This window comes from Empidonax traillii, unplaced genomic scaffold (genome assembly GCF_003031625.1).
Source record: "Empidonax traillii isolate 1590-97213 ecotype Southwest subspecies unplaced genomic scaffold, ASM303162v1 scaffold1:size7828297, whole genome shotgun sequence".
NCBI classification, from domain to species: Eukaryota; Metazoa; Chordata; class Aves; order Passeriformes; family Tyrannidae; genus Empidonax; species Empidonax traillii.
In genome coordinates this window covers 588,723-615,079 of record NW_020955194.1, presented here as the reverse complement: position 1 = coordinate 615,079, position 26,357 = coordinate 588,723, and the positions used below count along the sequence as shown (strand labels likewise).

General features: G+C 42.4%; 1 protein-coding gene across 1 annotated transcript in view; it reads right to left on the bottom strand.

The window, feature by feature from the left end:
- PDXK (pyridoxal kinase) overlaps positions 1-22,834 on the bottom strand; it is a 43,872-nt gene extending 21,038 nt beyond the window's left edge. Inside the window, exons 1-2 of the mRNA XM_027878647.1 lie at positions 22,638-22,834; positions 3,036-3,090 (exon numbers count right to left, since the gene is read on the bottom strand). Coding sequence (XP_027734448.1) covers positions 3,036-3,090; positions 22,638-22,724 — 142 coding nt within the window. The 5' untranslated portion in view covers positions 22,725-22,834. The remainder of the gene's footprint in view (positions 1-3,035; positions 3,091-22,637) is intronic.
- Positions 22,835-26,357: the final 3,523 nt, after the last annotated feature.

The following is a 26,357-nucleotide window of genomic DNA, read 5'->3' as shown; positions in this document are numbered from 1 at the left end:
ACTAATCTTCAGCTACCAGGAGGCCTTCAACAAAACCAGAAACACAGTACCAAATTCCCCACTGGATTTTTTTTTTTTTACAGCTGGTCAGTGTGGGAGTAAAAATACTACCAGTGTTAGGCATGAGTGGAGATCTTTTCTTTTCGCCCCTGCACACACAGGTGTGAGTGACTGCATATGGGTGGCAGACTGTGAGGAATCACAGCAAGACATAATTATAATTTATCACGTATTAGACCTGCCAGCCAACCCAGCCACCCACTACACACCCACTGAGTGGAAGTCAAAAGTGCTTGGAAATGAAAAGGAACAGAAAAAAAAAAAAAACAAAACAACAACCGGGCTCTTTGTTCCAGAGCAGTTTCAAAGGTAGGATTTGGATAGCACAGTAAGAACATTATATGCTTGCCAGTAATCTCCCACTGCAAAACAAAAATGAAAATCCCTGAGGAATTAAAAATGCACCCCAAAATATCAACAATAGAATTAAAAACAATAAAAATTCTAGATTTTAATTTTTGCACACCAGAGAATGAGATGCTTCCACAAATAGTACAGTAAAATACAATAAAAAGCACAGTCTTTGTAGGCTGCATGACAGCTTCTTTTATTTGTACATGAAGCATGACGCCATTCAAGTGTGAGTCACTCTAATCACAAAAGTTCCTCACGAAGCAACATGACAAACTGTTCTCCCAGGGGGACTGATTTAAAGCACATTTTCCAAATTTCAGGATTATCAGAGACTAAAGAAAGCTGAATTTTCTGAGCAAGAGTCAGCAGAAAGTTGCCCGTGGTATCTTACTTATTTAAAGACGGCAAAAAAAGAGCAATAATGATTCACCCAAGAAAGTCTGTTAGTCATAAATTCTCTCTGCATTTTATCTTTTGCTGCCAGGACCAAGTTTAAAAACAGGGAAAGAAAGAAAGAAAGAAAGAACAATATGTCCAAAACCTTACACACTTTTCTACCTGTGCTCCTCTGGTATGTGGCACTCTTTCAGAAACCAAAGTTCAAAGCCAGATTTTGAAGGAGGAATTCGTCCTTCAGCTTTAATCACGATGTCAGAAAGGGTTCTCATGTAAGATTTTGTTTTTATAGGAAAATCAAGTTACCTTCACCCATTCATCCAGCACACCATGCTTTTGTATTGCAGCACCTCTGCAGACACAAGTTCTGCTTCCCAAAGTTTGCCATGGGATCATGTGGCAACCTTTGGGATGTTTTTAAACACATTTTCTAAGACAATCAAGATTATAGGGAAAAAAACCAGAAATAATGTCACTCCTAAACACCAGGAGTAGTTCCTGGTGTTTACAGTTTACAGACTTGTGACCTTAGAGACATTTTTGGGTTTGGGATGTTCATTTAGGTCTTCTTCTGGGGGGGAAGACCCTTCTACTATCCACTTCTATCTACTACCCTTCTACTGTCTCCACTGTCTGCCAAACCATAAATGAAACACTGGTAACCTTTCTCCAGCTGTGATACTATAAAAAAAAGGTTAAAAATTGTCTTTCTCTTCTGTTTTAAGAACCTGCTCATCCTGTCGGTAATGCAATTTTCCTACCTTCATTTTATGGTCAGTAAAACTTCTTCTAAGCTCTTTTAGTGCCCTGTAAAGCTGATTTAATCTTGAAACTGAAAGCCAACAAACAGTATGTGCTCACGCACCTTTAAGAGACAAGTTATTTGACATGAAAAAACGGCTTAATTTCTGGAAGATTACAAGAGTTTTACCCAGCTACCAAAACCAAACAACAGAAAATCCCAAACTCCAAGACTAAACACGTTAAAGGAACGGAAGTCACACCTGAGTACCTCTGAAAAACAGGACAGAACCTTTGTACTCTGCCAAAGGGCACAAACAAAATAAGCAACTTTTTGACTGAGCCGGGAAAGGCACCCACCCCCTTGTTTAATTATTACCTCTCTCGTGCCTTTCTTTAACAAGAAGAGATGGCTTTCAAGCTACCTTTGAAACAATTTCTTCTTCCCAGGTTGACACTAAATGCCTTCCATGGGAGGCATCTTATAATCTATTGAAAGCTGCATGGAGCTCAACACAATGAAAGAAGACAGAGGCTTCCTTGTCTGCTCTCTTTTCCAAAAATGAGCAGTTTATTAATACAGCTATTCCTGTGAGATACTAGGAAAGTACCTCAACATTTGTGGGGGTTTTTTGGTTGTTTGGGTTTTTTAGTTTTTGAGGGAGCTTTTTTGGTCAGAAACAAGTTTTGCTCTTTTTCAAGATGTTAAAGTCGGATGTGCTTCTTGAGACACCTGTGGAATTTCTTTATCTAGAGCAGATCTCCCCTCAAACAACTCATCCCCACCAAGACAGTAAATGTGTCTCTTTTGATCCAGAAACAGCCAGTCACTTGGAGCTCCTTTCTGGGTGAAAGGTATTGCTAAAATAAACATAAATTCCCGCTTTCTGTCAAAAGATAAAAGTTCTCTAGCACATTGAGTATCAGTAAGTCTGAAAGTATTATGTGAGTGCATCATATAAAAAAAATAAAATAAAAATACACCCAAATGTATTAACACTCTTCCTCCCTAAAAAACGTAATTTTAGGATACTTGCTAGCCATTTGGGTAGGCACCTAAAGATAAGAAACATTGAGTCTAGCTCAGTATTCTCTGATGTTTGGGTTGGTAATGTGATTATGAGTGTCATAGAGCCATAATGCACAGAAAATCATTCTGAAGACTCCCTCATTCACAGGCCTGGCTGTGGAAATGCCCTTATTTGTGTTATTTCACTGCCTGAGTTAATTAGATAACTGCCTAACAAAGAGAAACTCACACTCTGAACGGTAAAGCAGGACATCACCACCTCGTATCAAGCCCCATTCCCAAATCCAGTCTTCAGAGAGACTTTAACCAAAACAAGAAAATCACATTTCTGTTGTGTATCGTGACAATGGGAGCGAAAACGTGAGGCCAATCTCCTCTCCAGTGCCATGGGATGAGGTGAGCCACGTGTTGAGCAGAGCTGAGTGACTGTGGAGTAGTATCTGTAAAATTTTACCTGTGTGGTTCGAAAACTGGACAGAGTTCACCGTATCAACTTCAAATCCCAAAACCTGTAATAGAACACAGGGATATTTCTTTTACCAACACAGCTTCATTAATACGTTACCAGCGTCACAAAACGCGAGGAAGCACTCTCGGTTTCCTGTGGGATACTTAAAAATCTTGAAAGCTGAGTCAACAAACATGCAACATAAACAAACAGCAAAGTGCTTTACTCCAGCAGCCAACATGGAACAAAAGTGCCGCTGGCAACAGCACCAGAAAAACAGAGCTCTGGATCCCCAGGGTGGAGTTCATGTGGGGATAAGGACGGACAGGCTGGTCCAGCAGCAATCACTGAAACCCTAAAGAGAGGCTTTCTTGGCAAGGAAATACCTCTCAGGTACTGAATTAATGCAAAATACAGAGGGAGGATGCTGTGGATATTCCAGAAAGCCAATTTTTCCAAAAGGATCTTAAATTTTAAAGGGAATCAATGCTACAAGCCCATACTTGGATGTCACAATCAGTTTCTCTACAGCTAAAAATGAATAGAAAGAAATGCCAGAGAATTTATTTAGGTCATGATTGGGCAGAAAAGGGAAAAAGATTTTAAAAACACAGAGTAAAAAAAGGCCTAAAGCATGTTGCAAAAGCCACGTGGTACCCTGCATTACCAGCAATCCAAATATTAAAATATCCAAGAACTTGCTAATGCAATCAACAAACATTCTTGTTGCCCAAAAAATATGTGAATACTATAAAAATAACGGCACTGAATCGGGAGAAAACTAATGAGGATTTTTGACTTCATAATACCTGCTTAACACAGGCATTGCTGGCCAAGCCATTTTTATCTCTCACGAAATTCTAATTCTAATTAGAATTCTAATGCAAAAGTGACGTTAACAATCTGACGCTGAATATTTGTTTCCACATCCAGCTTTCCCTGAGTAAGAAATCTCCTCAAAAGACAAGCTGCTATGTATGGCTCAGTGAGTCATACCAGCAGATAAAAGGAATGATGCACCACTGTGTATGATCCTCTTTCAGGCAATTTGCTGGGAGGGGTGAGTGAAGAAACGAAGCTTTTTCGATCACGTTTTTTTTTCACCGAGACTCACGACTCTCCCTTTTCATCACGAAGGCAACCCCTTCACACACATTAAAAATCTCTGGGCGTATGTGCCAGACGTCAGGCTTTCCCTGTGCATGCAGTTTCTCCGTGATAAGCCCCTTATTCCAATCCCTGCGCGGCTACAAGAAGGATGTACGTGCTGCGACAGGTCACTCCTTCTCCCTGCAGGTGCTACACTTCTGTCATTCCACAGCTCAGAGTCCACGCAGCTCTACACAGAATTCTTATAGCAGAATTTAATAAAGGTTTCTGCTCATTCCACTGCAGAAAGCAAATTAATCTTATGATAATGACAGAATGATGGGTTGCCTCAACCTGTTCAAGTTCAAATTAACCCCAGCGTCTACTCCCCACCCAGGTTCTTGTTTCACCTTCGTGGATTTTATTTTTAAGACCCAGGAATTAAAGGGGTGAGAACATGACAATACTGTAATGACCTTAACCTTGATGTTTGCACGTGCTCTTCAAAGAAATAAATGAGAATATGACCTCTAACCAGACTGTCACTCCATATTCAGTTCCCCTCCCTGCAACAAAGAGATCTAAGTAGTTCTTATTTCCTTCAAATATCTTGGCAACAACTGTGAATTAATCCATTTCAAATCGTGTCTCTCCAACTATTTAACACTTAACAGCACAGAATACACTGTGATTTACTAACTAATCAGGTTCACTCAGGGCTTTAGGGAAGGAGAGCAGGCACAACTGCTGAAGGCAGGGCAGTTCTACATCACAGGTAAGCACTGTCCCAGATGATGGCCACCAAAAAGAGCACTCCTCCTTTATTGGCTCCACCAGCGCTAGCTATCATTTGATTTCTAAACAGGCTTTTCTGTAGGATTAGGGATTTTTGGCTTGTTTTGGCCAGTGAATCTGCTTCAACCAGCAGAAGGGAAAATACAAGTGAGGCCACCTGTCCTGCAGACAGCCAGGTGCCAGGTTAGCTTAGCTGTGCACTTCGTACTAGAGTAACAAAAATGCTTTGAATAGTTGATGAAAATCCACAGACAACTGAAATTCTGCAAGGGAGCTTGATATTCTCACTTTTCTCACTGGTGCAAAAAAGGCCAAAAAGCTTTAAAGGTCTCCATAACAATCACTGGTGTTTAGTTTACTCTGTCACAGTTTCTAATTTGCTCTGAAGTTTTGTTTTGAATAAACACATGTGACTGAAATCTAGCACACTTAACTGGGAAACCTGATTCAACCCTCAAAATAAGCCACAGTTACTCCAAAGCATTGCCTTTCATAAGGATTCATATCAAAACAGCGGATTAAAATACACAAAATGTTATTTAAAAACAACGTACAATTAACCCCCCTATTTAGTACTACCTTTGAAGGGAGACCAGCAGATGTTAAGGCCTCTGCTCAGTATAAAGTAGTAGAATAAATAAATAAATAAATGTTGAGCCAGGTCATGTTTGCTACCAGGGAGGACTCCATTGAAAAGTCTCATGGAATTTTGTCACCAGAAGAAGGCCTGAAAACAGGGTATACTGAGGTGCTGAAAGCAGCTTTTGACAGCAATCATCTCTTCCAGGGCTGCAGGGAAAACTCTGTCTTTATTTTGGTTTGTGTAGTTCATTTTAACAGCCTGATCATTTATAGGGAATAAGGAAATGTTTTCTTCTCCTTCAATCTATGATTAAAAACCAATACTGATGTACTGAATGATGAATACTTTCCCTGCTTACAAGGGGAGCTGTGTTCAAAAGATGCCTTGTTGAACCTTTTTAATGCATGTAATTTAGTTCCTTATAATTCCTTGGGCTGAGCTAACTATAAGAAGTCATTTTGAGGTTTGGGGTTTTTTTCCAATTAATTACGAATTTCTACTCAAACCAGAGGTCAAATAAATCTTAATTCTAAGTTAACTACCTAATTAGAAATACATGAGTTTTCATATGTACAGACTTATAAAACTGATCAGAGTAAACGTACTGAATCAGATAAACCATACCTAAAAAAAAGTTAGGCTCTCATATTTGCACACAAAAGTACAAATATCACAAAAAAATATGCCTTTGGTTGGATACTAGCGTTTTTTTCTAATGTCATAAGCCAGTAAAAAATCAACTTTTTCTTTGGGAAATTACTAGAAAGTAGAAATTCAAAACAGGGTTGAAGTCAATATACATTAAGTTTCTTGCTCATGTACCCACATATGTCGTTCCTTGTACTTCTGTGTAAATAAAAATTCGCCCCACTTGGATTTTCCCTATTTTGCTTACGGCAGAAGTGCCTTCAGAGCATATCTGATCAGTGTCAGGACTGAGCTGACTAAGAAATGCACAATAACATCTAATTTATTGTTTCTCTATACCAGCTTGAAATAGTCCATACCCGTGCTACTTCCCCTGCTCCCTACACCAAGTGTCCCGTAGGGATATTCCTGCCTCTGGTTTTAGAAATGTGGGTGACATCAGACACTCTGCAAGTGTCCAAGGGCTCCAGCTGCCAGGGATGCACATCACCTACACCACCACCACCCCCTGATTCGGATGATCTGGTCTCCTACAGGCCCTCCAGCCGAGAACAATTCCAGGTTTCCACGCTCTCCCTCTGCTGTCATCCTGTGTAAGCCTCATTAGCCCACAGAACTGCAAATCTTGGGCAAATCTAAAGCCATCACCAGTTTGGGTAAGGATGATAAGAGCTCTTCAAAGGAAAAAGATGACTAAGTTCACCCCAAATCTCTCAGCCTCCAGTCTAAGTACGTGTCAAACACTGTTCTTCTTAAGACGCAAATTAAAGTTGCCTATATCACATCATACAGTGACATTTACTGCAGCTGAAATCTCAGAGGAAAACAGGCAAATTTAATGTAATTTTTAAGTATCTTCAAGCAAAGGAGGCAGAACTGTTAAAACTTCTAAAATTAAATCACTAACCATCAAAACTGGAGGAGTCCTGTATTTGCAAGGCATGGCTGGCAGATGTGAATGACACGTTTCAGAAAAATATTTGGAAGATTAAATCAAAATGCACACACCAGAGCAGAATGCATTAGGAGAAACAGGCAGCACGAAGCACACATGCCAACATTACGTACGAGATGAAGCTGGGCTGAGCTCTTCATCACAAATAATCAAAGGAAAGGGATAAAAACATCATCCAGTTCTTCCCACAGGGCAGACAGTGCTACCCCAGCCTCGTAAAGAGAAAGTGCATCACCTGGGCAGGCACCTGGTCTAGAGAATTTATCTGAATGCACATCTCCAAACTAGCAAATGTTCAAAGGAAAAATCAACGTGAAAGAAAAGAAGAGGCTTCAAAATACGTGGACAACCTCTGAAGGTGTCGGCTCTTTTTGGAAAACGGGACCAACTAGTTTTCCCAAGAGCACAGAAGAATTTAAACCTAAGCCACAAATAAAAAGCCGAGAAATGGGTCCCCTTCAGGATCTAAATTTCACAAGTGATACCAGTTGTTTTACTAGAAGAACAACAGAATGACCCAGACAGACAGAAAATGGTTTAAGTTGGGCAAGTTACCTAAACAGTGGGATCTCATTTAGGGTTCACCTCTAATAAGGCAACTCCTTGGACTTTGCCACTGTTTAACCACACTAATTAGAGCTTCGTTTAAAATTCACAGCTTCTCTTCCTTCCAGAAAACATTTCGATACACAAACACTGAAATAAGCCAGTACCTAAGCAATAGAGAAATGATCAGGGAGATTTTGAAGCAAGTGCAACATCTCAAACCCAGTTTTAATGATTGCTAAGCTTTATGTTTATATTTGTGTAATCTACGTTAGGTACCAATGGTCTGGAGACAAATAAAAGTACTCATTTGTGCCTCCTAATACTATTTGGTATCTGATTGTTAACACCACTTGAGACAGAAAACTATTAACTTCAAAGATGAGCTCTGCCTCTGGGTAAATATTAATATAAATTTCCATTTAATAATTTTATTTACTCTGAGAAATGTGAAAAGCTATTATTGAACTGCTTCTGTTTAACATTTGTATGGCAGCTTTACTACGCTCCTGCAGGGGTAAAAAGGTAAATTTTCAACAGTATCACACACTTTATAGTACTCCGGAAATTCTTTTTCCTTGCTTGGATGAAGTTTAGGGAGGTGTAAAAGGGGGGAAAGGTGTTTGGGATTTTTTTAGAAAAAAAAACAGTAAGTATTTTATGTCTCCTAAGTGGGTGAGAAAAACTGTCACTGATATTCCATGAATTTCTGAACTGAACTTTTATTGTTTTCCTGGGTACTAAACATTAGAATCAAACAAAAATCCCAGCTGCCACTGCGTTATCTGTACATATTTAGAGAAAAGAGGTTTAGAGGGGGCTGAGAGAGATGCTATGGAATTACTGTCCTTGGAGGTTTCCAAGACCCACGAGGACAAAGCCCTGAGCAGCCTGGGCTGAGCTTAGTGCTGCCCAATCCTTGAGCCAGAGGCTGGACTGGGACTCCAGGAGGTCCCTTCCAGCCTGGGTCACTCCATCATCAACCATACAACGACATACAAAAAACGCTCAGCTTTACCCATTGTAGATTTCCACCTGTAAAAATCACACAAAATATCATCACCTGCTCGCCACCCTTAAAGTTCTGGTTCTAGGGATAAAACCCAGTGGTAGGGTATGTTTACACTATTAACTATGCCAGCTTTGACATTAAAGATAAGTCCTTTGCTATTAATTGACCAGTGGATTGATTTAACTGGAATGTTTTAATTTGTATTTAATTTAGGCAACCTTAGAGAACAATGACCTAGTTCTGCAAGACTGAAATTCAATTAAAACCACCTCTCTATTCTGCAGCATGGCCAGTACATCTTGCCCTCTCTGGGCACTGGCTTTGTGCCTCCAGTGGCATTTTCATTTTAGGGCTTGAAACTAAAACCACAAAGCAGTACTGCAGCTTAGGTTAGAGGAAAAATCTGGAATGAGTAAAAGGCAGAGGGTGGAAAAAAAGGCAATGTAAGAAAAGGAAAAGAAAAGGTTATATTAAACCAGACTGTGTAAACTATATACATGTTTCTTCCATAGTATTTATGGTCCTGATACATGTTCACAGGTTGCTATCTCTATTTCATGGAATAAATCCTAGACCTCCATCCAAACTCTTCTCGTTCCTTCAAAGTTCTTAATGAAAGGAAATGTTAGCTTCTCCATACCAGAACACATCAAAACCAATTTTCTCAGATGAGTCCACAAAGTAGATCACAAATCCATGGGAGGTATCAGAGGCTGAAGCTGGAAATCAAGTGTAGCCAGTCTTTCATATAAATTCTTTTGCTGTGAACACAAGGTACCTTCTTTCTCGTTTGCATAATCAGAACTTCACATCCAGATCTGAGTTACAAATGTCCCACAAGTGAAAATCTTGCTATATAGTTTGTTTGCATGTCTAAAAGGTAGGTTTATCTCCAAGGGAAAAGCAGTTTGACAAGAAAAGGGCACTGTCTAAGAAGGAACAAGATTCTGCTAACCGGGAGAAGAAAGTTTTTGAGATTCCACCTTTGAAAGGAGGATTTGACTGTCATGCATCTCACTCTCCCCAAAATAAATGCAGCCTTGTGTTGTAACACTTTGTGCTTCTTCTGCTTTGTAGCAAGATATTCACTTTGTAAGTAAAACTTTTATAGAGAAAGGATTGCTCTGTTTCCATTTAATATTCAAATATGAACCATCCAAGCCAGGCATGTCCTGTCCTTTGTGCCAACAGATGGTAACAGACTGACGAGTTAGAGCAAAGTAGCAGTAAATACTAAAAAAACCAAGAAGGTTAACACACACTTAACAAGTGAATCAAAACCACCCAGACAGACCTTAAAAAGTCAACACAGTGAATTCTGTGCAGAATCCAAAATAAAGATTCAGGTATGTAAACTCAACTGTGCTACTGATTTGTTTTCCTTTATTGGGCAAGATCAACACACAAACGTGTTCTCAGAAACAACCATTAATTCCAGCTGCTTTCCTTCTTGTGATGCATAGGAATGGTTCGTGAAGTCAGGAAACCCAGGCAGATTCAAAGTGATAGTCAAGCTTATCTTTATTGCAACTTGATCAGATTCTGACCTATGCTCCACTGAAATCTCTCACCAAAGTCTAGAGTGAATCCCTCTGCAGACAAAACACATCCTTCAGGAGAGCCTGAGCAGCAAGGAACCATGACAGATATTAGGATATTGTTTTAAACCACTTCTAAAAATGTATACTACCCTCAAACCTTTCAGTGTATGCATTTCATTCTCCTGGTAAAAACAGGCAGTTATGCTACTGAGACATTTCTCACAGAGCTGCACTCGAGATCAAGATATGGAAGTTGTAAAGCACAAGATCACAGGATCACAGAATGGGTCAGACTGAAAGGGACCACAGTGGGTCATCTGGTCCCCCCTCCCTTCTCAAGCAGGGCCATCCCAGAGCACATGGCACAGGGAAGTGCTTTGATTTGTGTCACTTAAAGCACACACCAGCATTTAAAAAAAAAAGAAAAGTACATAAGAGGAAATCCTACATCTCAAATATATACACACAAAATACAAATACTCACATGCCCCCCAACACCGTCTTTTAATTAAGTTTAAGACCATGTGAGGTTTACCCCAACAAATATCCTAACTATGACTGTCAATTTTAATTAATGAATACTTAATAATTACATAATCAGAGTCTTACTCATCTGCCTTCACAAATACAGTTAACATAAGGAAATTCAGCAGCAAGGTGCACTGGCATAAGGCACTTGAATAAACAGATCTGGGACAAAAAGAGGAGTTAACAGTAGACAGGCAAACTTACAGAGTGTGTCTGGTGCTCCATGCAAGGGGAAAACGTCTAAAAATATCAACCAGGAGCCCACCAGGACCATGAGGTCTGTACTGAAAGCCAAACAGCTCAAGGCTGCAAAGACACATCTCGTTAACTCCAGAGGGCCCTATCTGAGCAGTTGTGATGGCAACACAAAACCCTTCAACTGCTATTGAAGGCTTGAAGAGTCCCCACTACATGATCCTGCATTTTCTTCAGAGGACCTCCCTCCTCATCCACATTTAGATCACAGCTGGCTTTATTGCTATTGACAGGACACACATGTGGTAGGCACTACATCAACTCGAAAATTACTCTTGAACCAACGTAACACTGACAGATGCATCAGCCAAAGAACAAATTTTTATAGCACAAAGATATATATAAACCAAAGGGGCTACAGATAATAAACCAGACACAATTTATGAGGAATTTTCAAGAAATCTTGTGGTTAGACCCAAAATTGCTGACTTTTAGCAGAGTGTGTATACAATCCACAAAGTGAATTAGCCAGGAATTCCTGTATTTATCTAAAAAAAATAGCTGTATCACATAAATCAAATTCATTCTATTCCTTCCAATTTTATATATATATTAAAACCAAGTTTAATTGAAAGTCATTAACAGAATTAACTTCACTGCCACTGTCTAAATTACCCTGTCAAACGAGGTAATTGAGGTTTGGGGTTTTTTTTTGCTAAGTAATAGCAGCAATACTTTCCAATAAGAAAGTCTCCATGTCAGGCCATAAAACACTCTATGTATCCACTGTATTACAAGCTGTTTGCATTAATGTACTACAATTTGGAACTTTATCTCACACAGCCATCACTGTAGTTCCAGTGAACATCACTGCTCCACTGTTTTACTCTGGACAGGGCACAGAAACATATTTCAAAAGGCTGAATTTCTGTAATCAAACTAATTTGGAACAGGAGAAAAATTTCCCAGTTGCAGCTTGCACTTCTTACCGTGTGCCAGCTCTTTCACTTAATTGCAACTCCTTCCATTTGCTGCTGAACTGAAAAACATACATTGTACTGGGTGTAGAAAATTAGAACACAAATTCAATTTGAGAGAAAGGAACTAGGGAAAAAGAAAAGGCATGTCCCGACAATTAGTGAAGCAGGCGTAATTGCTGGCGTGGGCTGATAAACTGAACTGAAACTGCTATTGACTAACCCAATCTCTTCTTTCTCTTTCTGAGCTTTTAATAAACCATACCAAGTAGCTGAAGAGAACTCAGTAGACATAATACAGCTGTATATCTTAGTGCAGCATTTGACAAGGCACTGCAAAGAAAAATCATTAAGATACTGGGAATGTTGTGCCAGGATAAAAATATTGGAGCAAATAAACTAGGAAGGGGGATGCTGGACATACTGCTGGTGATTCATTAACCAAGGGTCAGGTACCACACGGACCACTTCAAATTCTGAGGCTAGAAACAGACAATTACAAAGCAAACAATAAAAACATACACCAGATGACCTTGAGGAAAAAGGCACCACAACGTAAGAAGGATATTAAGCTATTAGGGAGCATCCAAAGGAGGGCTATGAGGATGGTGAAGGGTCTGGAGGGGAAGCCATATGAGGAGCAGCTGGGGTTGTTCAGCCTTGAAAAGACTGAGGAGAGGCCTCACTGCAGTTGCAACTTGGGAGGGGAAGAGGAGGGGCAGGCACTGATCTCTGCTCTCTGGGGACCAGGGACAGGATCCGAGGGAATGGCCTGAAGTTGTGTCAAGGGAGGTTTGAGTTGGATCTCAGGAAAAGGTTCTTAACCCAGAGGGTTTCTGGGCACTGGAACAGGCTGCTAAGGGCAGTGGGCACAGCCCCAGACCTGATAGAGCTCAAGAAGCATTTGGACAACACTCTCAGGCACAGGGTAGGATTCTTGGGGTGTCCTGTGCAGGGCCAGGAGCTGGACTTTGGTGATGCTCTCAACTCAGGATATTCTGTGATTTTACATGAGAAGAAGACAAGTGGGGAGGAGATTGGGGTGCTTCATACACAGCCACATTGATTTGATGCTTCTTTGTTGCTCCAGGGCCAGTTCTCAGGCCCAAAACCATCAGCAAAACCAGGACAAGATGATCACCTCAGGTAGACTAATGCCTGTCTCTTCAGTGACATTTCCTTTTCATCTTTGATCATCCCCATACCCATTTTTAGGATTTCCAAGCTGGCTTCAGCACTGGACACCACAGAGGACAGACATACTAAAGACTGGAGCAGGAAACAAATGCCTCTCTCTTCTGCCAGAGCAGACTGCAGTTATTGTCAAAGTGCTCTGGCAAAACTGGTACTCACTGAGAATTTGCAGATGGGCTGATCTAGCTGTAATGTCGTGACCATCTGAAAAGAAAAGACTGGAACAGGCTGAGACTGCAGTAAATATGTTCTCAAATAGTTTATTTCTTGATTTTTTTTTTTCTGAAAAGGCTTGCAATTTAGGTACTTATCTGAAAAATAAGCAGGCCAAAGTCAAGATTATCCAATAGTGCCAAAAAGTGCTCTTGCAAATAAGCTCTGGAGACACAGAAATGTTTCAGAGCCAATACCACCAGGTCACTCAGTTTTACTTTGCACCTGGACAGACTGATTGGTATGCCCTGCTAACCATTTAATGCAAGCTACGAAGATGACATAAAATATACGCGTTTATCAAAATTCCCCCTAAGCCATTTTGTTCAGCACTAAGAAATTCCTTGTTTTACATCACCATCATTTTTCCACAGGGTACTCAAACGAGCAGCCTCTTGTGCCTGCAAGACACACATTTCACCCTTATCCTGAGAGTGTTTGCTGTCGGCCAACAGTGACTTCAGACACCGATTTCAGACGGAGAAGTTGCAGTTCACATATCCCTTTGAAGAGTTCTGAAATCGGCATGTTCACCACAAATTTCATATTCATCATCTTCCTGTTTCTTCCTTCTACACTTGGATGCAATTTGACAAAAACACCATACTGTCACTGCAAACTCTGCCAGCTGGAATCCTACAGTGCTACACGATGAAGTTTACAAACACTGATTAGAAGAGGCAGACATAGCAGCAATAGGTCCAACAGGCATGGAATTAATCTACTTTTATTTTAGTGAATGAAATGGGGGAGGAGGATCCCACAACACATTCTTTTCTTCTGATTTTCACCTTATTTTTAGTCCTGCTGTTTATATTTTGGCTAGGCAGGTCCCGAACCACCAGTTCATCAACAGGATGTGGCAGGCACATTTTGTGCATCTCAGGAGGAGTTATCCCTACAAGAGAGAGGTTTGGTTTATCCAGCACATGTGCTTTATTTGGACTTCTTGGGTAGACTATGAATGGACTCCACTCTGCTACCAAACGTTTAGATGTTAAACTGCGCACTAACAGATACTTCTAAAAACAGAAACAGGTCCCTGAAAGAGGTGCCACATTATGTAAAGATCAAACCAAGGCCACCACAGAGAAAGAATTAAGCTTCTAGAGAACACATAAATATCTCACCAATTCCTTCAGAATAAGCAGATGTCTTAGATAACAGCATACTTTGAGGGATGATTCCTTCAGCAGGCGCCAGGTACAGGAGCCCGGGGCTTGCTCCTGCTCTGGCACCTCAGTTGTGCCAAAAGAGCTGTGTGTGGGGCTGCATTAGGGAACTGGATGAGGAAATTGGCTCCCAAAATAAACACACATTTTCTCCTTTTGTCTCTCTTTGTCAAGTCATTAATAAACCTGGATGGCTTCTCAGAGCCGTTTACCACGTGGCCTCACAAAATGACTGTCCTTGGAGCGTGGAAATGGACACAAAACAGGGCAGGTGGAAGGACCAGCTGTCAGTGGTAAGGACAGAGCAAGTGTTTCTCAATCTGGCATCTCTACTGAAACCAGTAGATTGTTAATCTGTACCCCAGAGGACACGTGATGATATAAAACTTCTCAAATTTAAAAACTAAGTTTAAACAAGCATTGGTTTGGTTGTTGCATGAATGAATAGATGCACAATGTTACTGCCATTAACTACAGTGAGAACAGAAACAACTGCCCCCAAAATAAAGCTACAAGCAGTATTTATCTACGAAAGGGATGAGCTGTGACACAGCTTGTAGCTCGTGCTGGTCCACAAACAGAAACAACAAACAATTATTGTGCTGTAGGAAATACTATCCCTGCTGGCCTCAGTTTTAATTGTTTAATAGTTTTGTTAAACTTGGGGTTTATTATCTTTAGCTACTCAGAATGTCTGATGGTTTCCACACATAATGTGGTGCCCAGTCCTGTGAAACAGGGGATGTATCCTGCCAATTAATGCTGTTCTTGAAGACGGTCATGGATTGCTCCCTTTGACTCATTAATGTCACTGATAGCTGTGCCATCCTTGCTTGAGATTTCCACACACATCCTCTTCTGGGAGGTAAAACCTGACTGGAGCCCTCAGTGGGGAGAACTGGAACAGTTGTGATCAGACTGGAAAGGTTCTTCAGGTCAGGAGAATCACTTACTGCTGGTTTTGGGAACCACTGCACCCACAGATCAGAAAGCAGTTCTCCAGCGTTGGCTCTGCCACAGGAGAGAGACTTTCCATTTTCCACTGTGTGCTCCAGCACCCCCTCGATCCCACACACCCAGCTGGCAAGAGGAGCTCTGCATTCCCAAGACAGCCAAGGTAAATCACCACGGAAGGATTTCTACTGGGCCCAAACTAGTCCATATGCTCAGAATTTACAAAGGATGGCACGGGGTGAAGGGAGGTTTGTTTCATTTTTAAACGAACCACCTAAGAGGTTTTGGTATCACAGTTCTCTCACCTGTTCTATGGATAATTGTTCCAGATGTTAAGGGAACTGGAGCTCAGAGGCATCATGGATGAATTAGTACCAAAAAATTCGAGTTCTCAACAAAGGCTTGAAAAAATTTCAGGTAGTTCAGCACAGTAATGATTTTTTAGCTCCATCACAACATGATGAAGTAGTCTGGCTTCTTCCAGGGCTCATATTATCTATCAACACAGACCTCCCTGGCATGTTTCAAACATTATGCTCATCATATATTTTTTTTTTCCTCTTCTGTATATATTACTACACAGCTGCAAATTTTACTCATATAGTAATTTCAGAAGAATGGACATTTTATGTTCCAGGACTAATGTCCAGCTCCTCACATTAACTTGCTTCACCAACTCCAGCCTGTTTTCCATACAACACAAGCAACTGAAGTGGAACTTCCAACTTGCATCTTTTCAGCCTAAAGGGGCTAAAAATACCTGCCTGGTATGTGTTCAGTCAGCCATGGTTAATGCTGCATCCCTTATCTAAAATGGCTAAATATGCTTTTCAAGGAAGGGTGACCATCATTTTTTGTATATAAAAAGAAAGAGTGAAAAGTAAAAGACAGCACTTGACTTAAAGGGAGATTTTAGAGAACTATCAGTAGCTTTGTTGTGTCCCCTATTTTTCTCAGGTGTACCTTTGCACAATCCTTATAAATGTAATTAAAGATACATTTTATTATTTCAAATTATGCTTTTATTTTTAATACATTTTACTACATTTTATTATGAAATTTACTTGAAGCTTTGTTTCCCCCAAAAATCTGCTCCCTATTGTCTCTGCTATCTGTCCTTGTTTGTAAATAGACTAAAAGAAATATTCTCCCAAATGGAGAGTATCTCATCTGGAGCAGAAATAAGACATAACTACTGCAATAATAATAATAATAATAAAAAAAATTTAAGACTTAAAGATAGAAAATAAGGCCATTCCTAATATAAAATTGCCTTAAGCAAGTAAACACTTGCTACTGAGTCTCTGAGTACATTATATTCTCCACACAAACAGTTCAAATCCACCTTTAGGCAAGGTTTTCCAGTCTTTTAATAAGATTTGCAATTTCTTGACAACTCATTTTTTTCCCCAAAGACAGTGGGTGAATCAGGGTAAAGCATTTCTGCTTGCTCTGAAATCAAATATTTGCACATACTTGTAGACACCAAATGGAATACTCCTTAATCTTTTCACTTTGCTGTGTTGTGGTAGACAAAATGATTATATTTATGTCCAAAAAAAAAAAAATGTTTGTTCACTACATGTCACTACACATGCTGCAGTGTAACTATTACGTCAAATATCACCACGTGCATTGGCACAGCTCAAATCTTCACAAGGTACTACGAAAAAGTTAGCAAATGATCATAATCATCAATCACTGTAAACATTTATCATCATCATCATCATCTTTTTAACAAGTTCAAAATGCCCACTGGTCAGCTGGTCCCATACACACACTGAAAAATGACTTCTAATGCATCTTAAGATGCTTTTTGCAGCTCTTCAGCTGTACTATCCAATCAGCCTGCGGGGACATCCCTCAGCATTTCTGCATTTTCATGACTGCATTTTCTGTACTTTCACGACAAAGGGCTTATTTAACAAGTTGCCACTGCTAAGTGACTTGTAGGAACAGTTATGAATCCTACAGTCACACACTCAGACTTGACCTTGGACGAGGATGGCTCAGTCACTCCGGCTCTCTGTTTATTGGAGACTCTGCTCAGTCATTCAGAGTCCACAGCACATCTGCAGTCCCAGCTGCACGTCTTTCAGGCAGGTTGAAATTACTCTAATTTTTCAAGCTGATTATTTTGCATTAGTAGCTGAAAAGATTCCATTAAAAGTTCGAAGAGAAATTTGAGGTCTCTTTTAGTTTAGAGTTCTGCACAAACATAATTACATAAAAGTGAGACCTCAGACGCCTCATTCTTGTCTGTCTTACAGCAATATTAAGGGCTGGAAGTGACACACACCCTCCTCCTTTTTTTTTTTTTTCTTCCTTGTTATTTGAGGAATAATCTACTTTCTTGTCCTCAGTCCTATCCCACTTGCCTTGGCTTCCAGCTTCCCGTGCAGGTGGAAAGTCCATCTCCTCCAATCTTCTCAGAGAAGTTCAAAGTTCTCACCTGAGCTCACAGAGATCCAGAGCCATCATTCCTTCATGGGTGGGTTAATCTGGACAAACACTTCTGGAAAGTTCTGGTAAAGCCTTTCCCCTAGAAATCCAGACTGCCAGGTGGGGGAACCACCTTGTTAGGACCTTCTGGATTACAAGTCTTTCTCGGGGCCTCACCTTGAGCAAGGTATTCACTGGTTTCATTTTGTAGCTACATGTACTGACATCCACATGATAAGCAAATGCTGTTTATAGAGATAAGAACAAACCTTCCCAGAGGGGTCCTGGGTTTTTTTGTGTTTGTTTGGGGGTTTTTTGTTTGTTTGGTGTTTTTGTTGTTGTTGTTGTTGTTTTCGTTTTTTTTTTTAATTAATCCACCCCTTATTTACCTTTCCTAAAAGAACAAAAAGAAAGGTAAGGAAAAAAAAACAAGCCTCATATGATGTTTTGATTTTAGAACAATAATTCTTGTTTCACATATGTAATTTAGGGCAATTTTTGGCAAAGAGAAAATACTTTTATCTTTGTATTTACTTTTTGTTTAAGGTTAGGCTTTTTCAGCCTTTGATCTGTAACAAAAATAAGGGCTACCCAGTAAGAGCATTTCTTATTGTTACTCTGAAAAGACTTTTGATTGATTCATCCTTCTTCTGACTCATGTTATTAACACAGTAGAAGCTGGGTTTGAAAAACAGAAAAAGCAATCATTTTGTTTAAGAGATACACTTTGTCTTTCTGCAAAATCCTTAGTCCATTTTACTGTTCTGTTCAACAAAATTAATTAAAAAAAATCTTAACCTTTTTTGCAAAGGCAGCAGATAATTAGCAAAGATCCACTGATACTGGTTTTGCTCTCAGCATATGAAAGTAAATTATAACCTTGGCTGGACAATGCAGTTCAAGACTAGTCTTAAATATCAAAGAAATTATAGTCTGACCTTACTTAAGTCGTTCCCCCCCCCCTTTTTTTTTTTTTTTACAATTAAGAAAGAGGTAAACATGTAGACTTAAGGTTTTCTTTGCAAAAGAGAAATTACTGAGAACTAGTCTAAGACTGAGAATCATCTGCCCTTATTAATACCTGGATAACTATTTCCAATTAGCAGATAAAAAAAAATTTAAAATAAAAGAAAAGAACAGATTTCAAAAGGCCATTTTATCCTGTATTGCAGAAACTGTTTATGGTGTTCTACAGTTCAGAACAGGCAATTCCACTCTCCAGACCCAAATAGTTCAGGTATTTGTCCATGTTTTTAGCTTCATCTTCAAGGTAATCCGATATAAAAGGAAGTCAACATTTAAATGCTCAAAACAGGGACATGATTTTCTCAAATTCTGAGTGTTAGGGCAGACAAAAAAAACCAAACCAAAACAAAAAACCATCAACAAAACATATTCACGTTCCATTATCAAACACAGTAAGAACGGGAAGTACAGAACTCTCCAGATCTCACTGTTACCAAGACACAATCAGAGATCAACATTCTCTGGCTTGCAGACAGGGGTATAAACTAGTCCAGTGGAAACCACATGCAAATGTCAAGTGCCCAAGTAAAACTGGCTCAGACTTTCTCCTGCCTCTTCCTTATACTTTCAAAACTCTTTCTTGGAAGCTCATGGAGGCCCCATGAACACACAGACTGACACCCTCATTCCCAAGAGCTGATATTATGATGGGTGCAGTTTCATGAATCTTAAATTCATCCACCACCAAAATTTTCCTGGTGGTCAGAATGAAAAGTACCTCTGCAGAACACAGATCAGCCTGTCCTTATGTATTCTCTGTGGTTTGAGTACTCTAACTCTGTATTTGCCAGTGCTGCTCCCTTTTTACTTACTGCCATAACCTATCTACCTAGAAGGTGAGGCAGGAAAGGTAACCTAAAATTATGTTTAAAATTAACAAATAAGACATGACCCTAAGGAAGAAACCACATATTATAAAAGTAATGTTGAATGGCATGGTGAAAATATACATTTTTATTTTATATTAAAAAAAAAACCTAGGACAACTCTTAGTTGAGTAGGAGAAACGTTTTTTTGTGTTTTAAAAGAACTTATCTGGCTGACAGTGAAAACTCCCCAAGTTAATGCATGCCCTACAGCTCTTCCTATCTTAAATGCTGGATAATCCTGAACCACTTCCTGATACCAGAAGCTGCTCAGGTTATATGACTGTGAAATAACTAATGACTAGCTTAAAAATTATTCTGAACCATCTTCAAAACTTTTGGAAGAGATAGTAAAACCATGCAAGTAATCACTATTTAAACTCTTGACAAGGCAGAATTCAAAGCAGAGGTGAGGACAGTTCATTTTCTGGCAAGCCCAGGTGTACATTTCCTCTATGACCTATTAGTTAATCTGGATTCTCCAATTACTTAAGTGTACTTCAACCTGAAATGGTGTAACAGGTTCTAACATTTCCCATCCAGATCTATTACTTTCATTATTAAAGCTGCTCTAATATATAATTCTGGTTTTGCTGTGTTTGCCATATAGAAAGTGTTTACCATAAACTCCACAGAGGAGGTATTTCCTCATACCTACAGTTTAAATACTTTAGCTTTTAGTGTAATGGAAGTCTGACAAAACCAACTGGATTTAAAATAAAAAAAAAAAAAAGACATTAAGGAATTCTCTGCCATGCTAATTGCTGGCTGTTGCTAATAAATAATAATGACACAGATTTCCACCAAAGAATGAGCCATCTACACACGACTGATGCTTTTGCAGAAGTCTGCAAACAGCAGGTGAAACCATGTCTGTTTTTCTGTTTGGATGCTGCTGTCCAAATGTAGATTCCTGAACTGTAGTGTCAGGATTTCAACCCACCAGGCCTCACAAGCACACAGACACACATCCTGCCTTGCAAACTCAATACTGGTGAGCTCAGAAGGAAGCCTCACTTAACCATTATTGGTTCAGAATACCAAAATTAAAAAAAAAAAAAAAAAAGAGAATGGGAAATAACATAAGCATGCCACACTTGCAACCCATCCTCAAGAATAGCGTCAGGTATCATTTTATCTGCACATAAAAAAAATAAAAGAGAGAGACTCAGGTTTGTACTTCCTTTCCTTGTTCCAAGAAAACATAAAGAAAAAGAGGAAAGTTTCATTTGGTGGCACCTTGCTACATCGGATGTTCTAGCAAAAGAAGGGTTTACATAACTTTCCAGCAAGCACAACTTCATTAAGGGTTGCCTGCACAGGATTTTCAAGTGCAGCCTTTAGTGGTTGGAGTTTGTTTGTCCCTCAAGTGAAATTTCTTTTCCACCCACCCCAGAAACTTCTTCTTATGCTATACACTGAGGAACATTACTGCCTCCTGAACACAACCCAGCTACAACATCAGTAGGATTTTTTAACTCCACTAGTATTTTATACTATCACAGTCAAGGAGCTAAAGACACTTTGCAGGAACCCATTTGCCAAGTCACATGGGTCACCCACACAGAGGCTCGTATGTCACAGGAAGGTTGAGTTACAGAAAAGTAAAGAGAACCTTGGACAGAGAATTAAAAAGGAGACAACAGTTTGAGACTGGGGATTTCTGGAATGAGTATTACTGTGTGCTCTTCTGCTACACTGAAATAGAAAGGGGAAGTAAAATTTCAGGGTCATTCCACTAGGAAAGAAGGGACAGCTGTCCTGCCGATCACGACAACCTTTCAAGCCTGGGGCTCCACATACACAGATTTTTCTGCAATACTCAGATTACAAATATACATCACCCTTCACCATGTACTGATTTCCAGGAGACCCGGTTGCACTGTAACTGGGGGGTGACACCGGGGTGTGACACTGGCTTGCTGCAGGCCTGGTCTCACGGGCACCCTTTATCAGAGTACACCATCTCTCCCGTCTCCTCAAGTGAGTAACACCATCGTTTGCTAAAACACACCGTGTCCCGGCAGTGAGGTTCTTAGAGAGCTTCGTACAGACACACGCCCTCAAGGAACAAAGACCTCTGGATGGTGAAGGCCCCAAATTAGCCCTTTAGGATACACACCCTGCACAAGAGCCAACAGTGCGACCTGCAAAGGCTCGCCCAGTGTTTTCCCACCAACCAGCCAGATCCAAGCAAGCACCTCCGAAGCCAGCACATGACAGCCGTGAAGGCCGAGATCCAATTACACTCTCCAGCCCTGGGACGGTTCCTCCGGCACAGCCAAGTCCTTACACTCCACTACAGCCTCCCAGGACCCTCAGAAACCCAGGGGTGAGGTCCCACCCCCCCCGCCTCCGAGGCGTAGCGGGACCGATCTCTGTGCCAGCACAAGGACACCGGTGCCCCAAGTCCCCCGCGCGGGACACCGTGACCACCGTCCCTGAAGGGGCAGGAGCCCGGGCTGGATGCTGGATGCCCCTGCCGGTCCCGCCTCTGCCCCACCGCGAACCGAGCAAACCCTCCAGCACCACCGCCTGCCCTGCTAACCCCGGCTCGCCGCGCCACGGGGCGCGGAGAAGGAGCTGCGTTAACGGGAGCGCGGCCGCAGCGGCCGCGGGGTGCGCGGAGCCCCGGGACGGTCCCCGCCGCCCGCTCCGCCCGGCACCGCCGCGGGCGGGGAGAGCACCGCTCCGCCGTGCCCTGACCCTCACACCGCCTTGGCAGGAGCCGCCCGCCCGGGCGCCGGAGCGCGCCGGGCAGCGCTGCCATCGCACCGCCCGCCCGGCTCCGCGCAGGGGAACAGCGGCAGCGCCGGAGGAGGAAGAGAAGGAGGAGAAGGAGGAGGAGGAGGGCAGGCCCGCGCCCGCTCACCTGCAGGGGGAAGGTGGCCGCCTTGTTGCCCACGTAGCCGCGCACGACGTGGCTCTGGATGGAGAGCACCCGGCACTCGGGCTCCATGGCTGCGCCGTCCGCCCTGCCGCCCGCGCCGGGCCGAGGTGGCGGCGGCGGCGGCGGCGCCGGCAGCAGGAGCAGGAGCGGGGGGCGGAGCGCGGGCGGTGTGACGCGCTCGCCCTGCCTGCCCGCCTGTCACACACACACACACCCCCCGCGGGAGGGAGGGAGGGATGGATAGAGGCGGGGGCAGCGACTGGCTCCCCCCGCGGTGGTTGCTGCCCGGCGCTGGGTGCGGGGCGGAGGGGGCTCCCACCGCAGATCGGGGCTCCCGCCGCGGATCCGCTCCCTCCCCGCGCTCCCGCCGCGGGTCCCGCCGCCGCCTCCCCCGCGGCGTCACCGGTCACGCGCCCCAGCGGCCGCCCCGCCCGGCGGTGGCACCGGCGACAGCGGGCACCGAGCGCGGGCACGGCCCGCACCCTGCCCGGCCACGGCCCCGGCCCCGGCGCTGGGGGAGCCACCGGGATGGGTGAGCTTGCGAAGGGAGCGCGGCGGGCGGTCTGTCCCAGCCTCCCTGCTCGAGGAGGGTCATCCCGGAGCGCACGGCAAGAGGGTTGTGTCCAGACGGTTCTGGAATGTCTCCCGGTGAGGGAGACTCTCTACACCCTCTCTGGGCAACGTGTTCCGCTGCACAGGGGAGAAGTTCTTCCTCGTGTTCAGGTGGAACTTCCTGGGCATCAGTTTCTGCCCATTGTCCTATTGCTTGGAACCACCGAGTCTGTCCTCTGACGCTCACCCTTTACATATCTATACACGTTAACGAGGTCCCCTCTCAGTCTTCTCCAGGCTAAACAGACCCAGCTCCCTCAGCCTTTATCCATAAGAAGGATGCTCCAGTCCCCCAGTCATCCTCATAGCCCTCTGCTGGATCCTCTCCAGGAGCTCTGTGTCTCTCTTGTTGTGAGGAGGCCAGAACGGAACATAGTAAATGAGCTTTTTCTACCTGAAAGGAGGTTGCAGTGAGGTGGGGGTCAGTCTCTTCTGCCCATGCCCACAGTGAGAGGACCAGAGGAAATGGTTTTAAGCTGAGATAGTGGAGATTCAGATGCGATAGAAAAAAGTTTTTCGCTGTCAGGGTGATCAGACATTGGAATAGGCTGCCTGGGGAGGTGGTGGAGTCACCACTCCTGGAGGTGTTTAAGCCCAAGCTGTGGGTGCCCTGACAGAGCACACCACCCTCGCAGTCGGGTTCTGAAGTGAGTGCAATTGTGTGTTATTGACCCAAAAAAATCCCTTCAGAGGGCCGTCAAAGAGAAAAAGAAGATGTATGCGTTGGCTGGCAAGTGCTACAATATATCAAGACTCTGCTGAGATAGGACTTGATAGTGTGTTTGGGACTTTCATCTTCCTCTGGCCATTTGTCATTATTGACCGTCACAGGTTCAATCACAGAACACAACAAGAAATGATGCCTGATGCCTCTTGTTCTTCTTTGTGGATAGCTTTGAATCAGCTCTTGAAATAGCGTGATTATTTCTCAGCAAGGTGAAAGAGTATTTTCCTCATCATAAGTAATCTGTTGGAAAATGAGGGAACATGCTGTCCTCTTTTCAGTCGTCCCTCCAGTTAAAAAAACTAGGGCTTATTCTAGTCTGGCCTGACTACTAACAGTTGCTTCATCGCCTATAAATTTATGCATTTCTTGAATTGCAGAAATCAGTGCATCTCCATGGTGTATAGAGCCAGAACAATGAAGGATCTGCATCATGTTATACCCTTGCTCCTCTAGCTCGGAGGGCAATTGTTGGAGTACAGATTTTGTCTTTTTTTTTTCCTGTGTTTCCCACCTTCCTCACTAATAGGGCTTCATGCTCCACTTTGACCTTGTAAGCCTATGATACATTCGGACTTAGGTTCTTTTTGGGAATGACTCAAGATTTATCTTGTGGGTTCCACAGTGTTGTTGTTCTGGGACTTACAGCTGTTCTTTCTGAAATCTGACCGAGCAAGTCTGGCATTCCCACTGGAGCAAGCTCCCCTCCCAAGAAGGAAAGCACACCTCATGTGTTTATTAATGCCTGCCCTTAGGTTTTGTACAGCCACTGCACCTGCACTTAGTAGATCACACAGGCAGAGCAAGGAATAGCCTCAAGGAAGTCTCACGTGGCAGAGCACAGCTGATACCAGACACCTGAGCAAGGAAACTACAGCATGGGTAGCAATTACAGGATTGTTTAGGTTTGAAAAGACCTTTAAGGTCATTAAGTCCAACTGTTAAACCAGCGCTGCCAAATCCACCACTTAAACCTCGTTCCTAAGTGCCACATCTACATGTCCTTGAAATACTTCTAGGGATGGTGACTCCACCACTTCCCTGGGCAACCTGTTCCAGTGCTTGACAACCCTTTTGGTGAAGAAATTTTTCCTGATATCTAATCTAAACCTCCCCTGGCCCAACTTGAGGCCATTTCCTGTCTTCCTATCCCTGTTCTCCTGGGATAAAGTTCTCTTGCTTGCTCCCACACCACATGCTGTTTCTCCAAGCAAGTGGAAAAATCCACTCTACGCAAGATTGCTACTTTCTTCCTAATATTCTGAAAGGTCCAACAAAGGCCTATAAAACTTTATGCTTTTCACAGAGGAACATCTGAAGCATCCCTTTGTACTCCAAGCTGTAAAATTTAAGTATTTTTAATGGATTAAGGAGTAGAACCTGCACACACAAAAGTAAGCAAGGGGGTGACTCAGCAGTATCAAGTGCCAACGTTTTTCCAGCTATGGGGGAATCTGTACGTCCATACACTAAAAAAGTTGCCACAAGCGAAGCAAAGGCTAGAAAACAATTCCATTCCAGAAAGCAGCTCATCTAAAAGTGTGCACAGTTTTGAGTAGTGTTTTTTTAAAAGACTTTTCCCTATTTATTCTTTAAGTAGTCAGGCTTCTTCCTCATAAAAAAAAGACTTGTGTCCCAGGAAAAAGTGAAGCTTCAGTTCCATAGGGATCATGCATCCTGCTATTCAATCATTCTCAAAAAAATAACTCCCAGGTACTCCTCCAAATCTGGGGATTACTAAGACTATTCAAGGAGCAAATAACAACTCAATGGGTGACAGAAAGCTTCACTGGGAAAAAGAAAAAGGCAGGGCAAGTTAGATCAAATGCAGGCAATAGAGAAGCTGTCCTTGGCTTCCTACTACAGCTGCTGCAGGAGCACTGTGATGATACCTCTTGAGCTCTTGCCCTGTCAGTGGACTGTGCATGGAGTTTTAGGTTCGTTTTTTTAAGGTAATCTGACCACTCAAACCAGATCTTCTTGGTCAGAACAGACTATTTGCTGGAAATCATGAATTTTGAGTAGAAGATCATAATTTGATCAAGAGAGAGGATTGTTAAAAAGACCCCAGTTTGTCAACAACTGGCAATGTTTCTTCCACAAATGTTCCTTGTTCCCCCTGTGCCCTCCTCCTGTAACTCACCAAAATCCTCCTCACATCTCCCCCACTCCTCTGCTCAGCCTGTCAGTAACCACAGAGCAACGCAGCCCATGGCAGATCTGAGGCAATAACACAGTAACATGACAGGCATCCAGCCTGCAGTTCTGGGAGACACACATCTTTACCTGCCCTCTTCACTCCTGGGCAGACAGGACAAACATCCATTTGTTGCACAGGCTGCTGCCTTCCTGTGTCTGCGTTGTTA